The sequence below is a fragment of the Asparagus officinalis genome, chromosome 1 (genome assembly GCF_001876935.1).
Source record: "Asparagus officinalis chromosome 1, Aspof.V1, whole genome shotgun sequence".
NCBI classification, from domain to species: domain Eukaryota; kingdom Viridiplantae; phylum Streptophyta; class Magnoliopsida; order Asparagales; family Asparagaceae; genus Asparagus; species Asparagus officinalis.
Genome location: NC_033794.1, coordinates 123,457,605 through 123,460,237, shown reverse-complemented (window position 1 = coordinate 123,460,237; position 2,633 = coordinate 123,457,605). Strand labels below are relative to the sequence as shown.

Sequence of the window (2,633 nt, the reverse complement as noted above, 5' to 3'; positions counted from 1 at the left end):
GGTTATCTCTAATTTACCCTAAATATCATAATGCTCGAGATAGGATCACATCTCTGCTCTAGTTTTTTAGTACTATTTAGACATCATCTAATATTGATCATGGTCATAGCAACATTATGATGCTACTGAACATTTTCAGCTTTGTGCCATGCTAGCTTTTTTCTCAGCCAGATAGTTTGCTGCTACATTGTTTGGGTATCATTGAAGGACAGATTTTCAATCCTTAATATTTGTATATCTGTAATTGACTTTCAGGATTCGTGCATTCTATGAAAATCATTTTACTTGGAAGCCAATTAGTTATATATATACATGTATATGTATATGTAAATATATTGAGTCTCTGTGGGCACTCACGAATGCTCTGCTTATACATTGTCGTGCTCCCCTAACACCTCATAACTTGTGAATGGATCAGTAGTAACTATACAAAACCTACTTGATCTTACAGCTTCTTAGTATGCAGCTAGTGTTATGATAAACCATTAATGAACTAGCTGTTATTTACCTTTATAGATCCCATATAAACATCTGATTACAATTCTTTTGTCAGCCTATATATTCTTCCTCAAAAGATATTCATGATGTCTGGCACTTTAGCCTACTTTCTGAATGCCGTTTAGGATATATATAGCCCAGTTATTAATCAACAAGGCTTTGCAGTTGATACGGATACTGAAGTAATTCTATCGGTTTAAAATTGTCATGGTAACATTAAAGGGCAGCACATATCTTCATCTGAGAACCTGCACGTTTTGTATGAACTATCTGTTCAATTAAAATCACATGTATGTGTTCTTACTCCTGACCCTTCGGACAATCTCTTACAGGTACTGCGAAGGAGCTTTTTCTTTGGACTAGGGAGAGAATCTGTTGGCTGGAGCCATGGAATACAGGTCTCGTCTCAACCTGACTTTATTATATAGTTCTGTAGGAGCATATGTTTGTTTTCATTTCCACTCATAGCTTTACTTACAATGTGCATGTACTTATTAACAGATGTTCACATACAGAAAAATAGAAGTATTGTTTGAAGTATCTTGATCTGTGACCAAGTGGAGTTTCAGATTGTTTGAATTCTTGTCTACATTAAGAATCCTGCCTTTTTCCTCTGCAAGAATGAAGGTATCAGAGTGGTAAGCTGATCTTGAGAGGATTGAATTAGCTTGTCGATCCTTTGTGGAACCAATAGCACGATGCCTGTTCGTTTCTTAACTGTGGGGTCCTGATGATGGAAGGGGGAACACTGTCCATTTGCTTGGACGCATTTATCTGTTTAGTGAGAAGCAGCAGCAATTAGTATATGCTGTTGTAGAGGAAGTCTCAGATGTATGTTGTACGAGAGTGGTTTTGTTCAATGGAGCGTTTATTTCTGTTTGGTTTTAAGGCCTTTACTAATTCCTCCAGCTGTAATAAGAAACACTTGTGGTGAAATATAGAAAACTAGCAAGAGCTTTCTAGCAGAACTAACCATAAGAACCTTATCGAATTTATTAGTGCATGTGATATACTGAAGGCTCCGGTTTAACTTGCTTGTATCAGCTGGAATCTAGATTTTAGAAACTTCACGAAACACCTTTCTTATAGGATGCAAGACAAACAAAAATTTTCTAAAATAAAACTTATTTAACAGGTTAATAATTTAGTCCTTCAGATTATCGAATGGGCTAAGTACATTAATCAATCTCTTTAAACCTTCTTCCTTAACCCTTTGTCAAACAGGTTAACTACTAACTACTAACCGATGTTCTTGAAGTGGCAAGCCGCAAGGGGCCTCCTGAGGATGTCTCAGTATGGTGTGCGAACTCAAGGATTGAAACTGTATGATCGAGAACAAAAACAAACATGAATCTCCCTTGCCGAGTGCAGGTGAAGCTTGATGTCTGAAACTGTGTCAACTCCTCGGAGACTTGTGGGGAATCATATATAGTCTTGTTATTTACAAGGTTTGCTACGATCCAACTGAAGCTTCTCCTGCATCATGCACAATAAATTATAACTCCGCTTTCTTTTGGGATTCAATACGGAGAATTTGAGGTTAGTTGTTTATACGGAAGATGTAGCTGTTGCTCGAGAGAAAGGGTATAGTTCTTCGAGGTTGTATCTGCAGCAGTACTTCACAAAGAATATCGCACGTGTCAGTTTTTCGGGCACCCTATTCGGAGCGAGTCTTGTGGTCTCGAAAGTATAAAAGTCAAGACGGAATGCTTCTATGTGCTACTTTTGATTGAATCCATCACTAAGTTTATAGGATGTCAATGAGATTGTATTGTGATAACGGATAGCTAAATACGCTGAAAGGAGGCTTGTCGTGGTCCGTGGAAGGATGGAAACAATGATGGTCGTGTATGCTGAGTATCCGATTAAAAGCTTTTAATAAGCGTCGCATATATTTTGACGAAACCGCTCCCTCTTAAATCAAGTGATGTCTCAATGTAACGCAGATGAAATGTACGCATTTCTCATCGCTTGTCTCCTTCGAAAGCACGGAATAAGAGCATGTGACTGGTGAGTTGGAGAGGTTCTCTCTAATCAATGATATAGAGAATCTTTGCAGGTTCTCTACAACCAATGATATAGGGATCTCTTTCATAACTGTGTGTTCTTGGATTTGTTTCTTGGTGAACTCAAAT

The 2,633-nt window shown here is 37.8% G+C and overlaps 1 protein-coding gene across 2 annotated transcripts in view; it reads left to right on the top strand.

Annotated features, from left to right (window-relative positions):
* The window catches only part of LOC109848284 (vacuolar fusion protein CCZ1 homolog), a 23,565-nt gene extending 22,076 nt beyond the window's left edge, over positions 1–1,489 (top strand). For both annotated transcript variants that reach the window (XM_020418832.1, XM_020418090.1), the window contains exons 9-10: positions 831–896; positions 1,000–1,489. In XM_020418832.1, the coding sequence (XP_020274421.1) occupies positions 831–861 (31 nt within the window). In that variant the 3' untranslated portion in view covers positions 862–896; positions 1,000–1,489. The remainder of the gene's footprint in view (positions 1–830; positions 897–999) is intronic.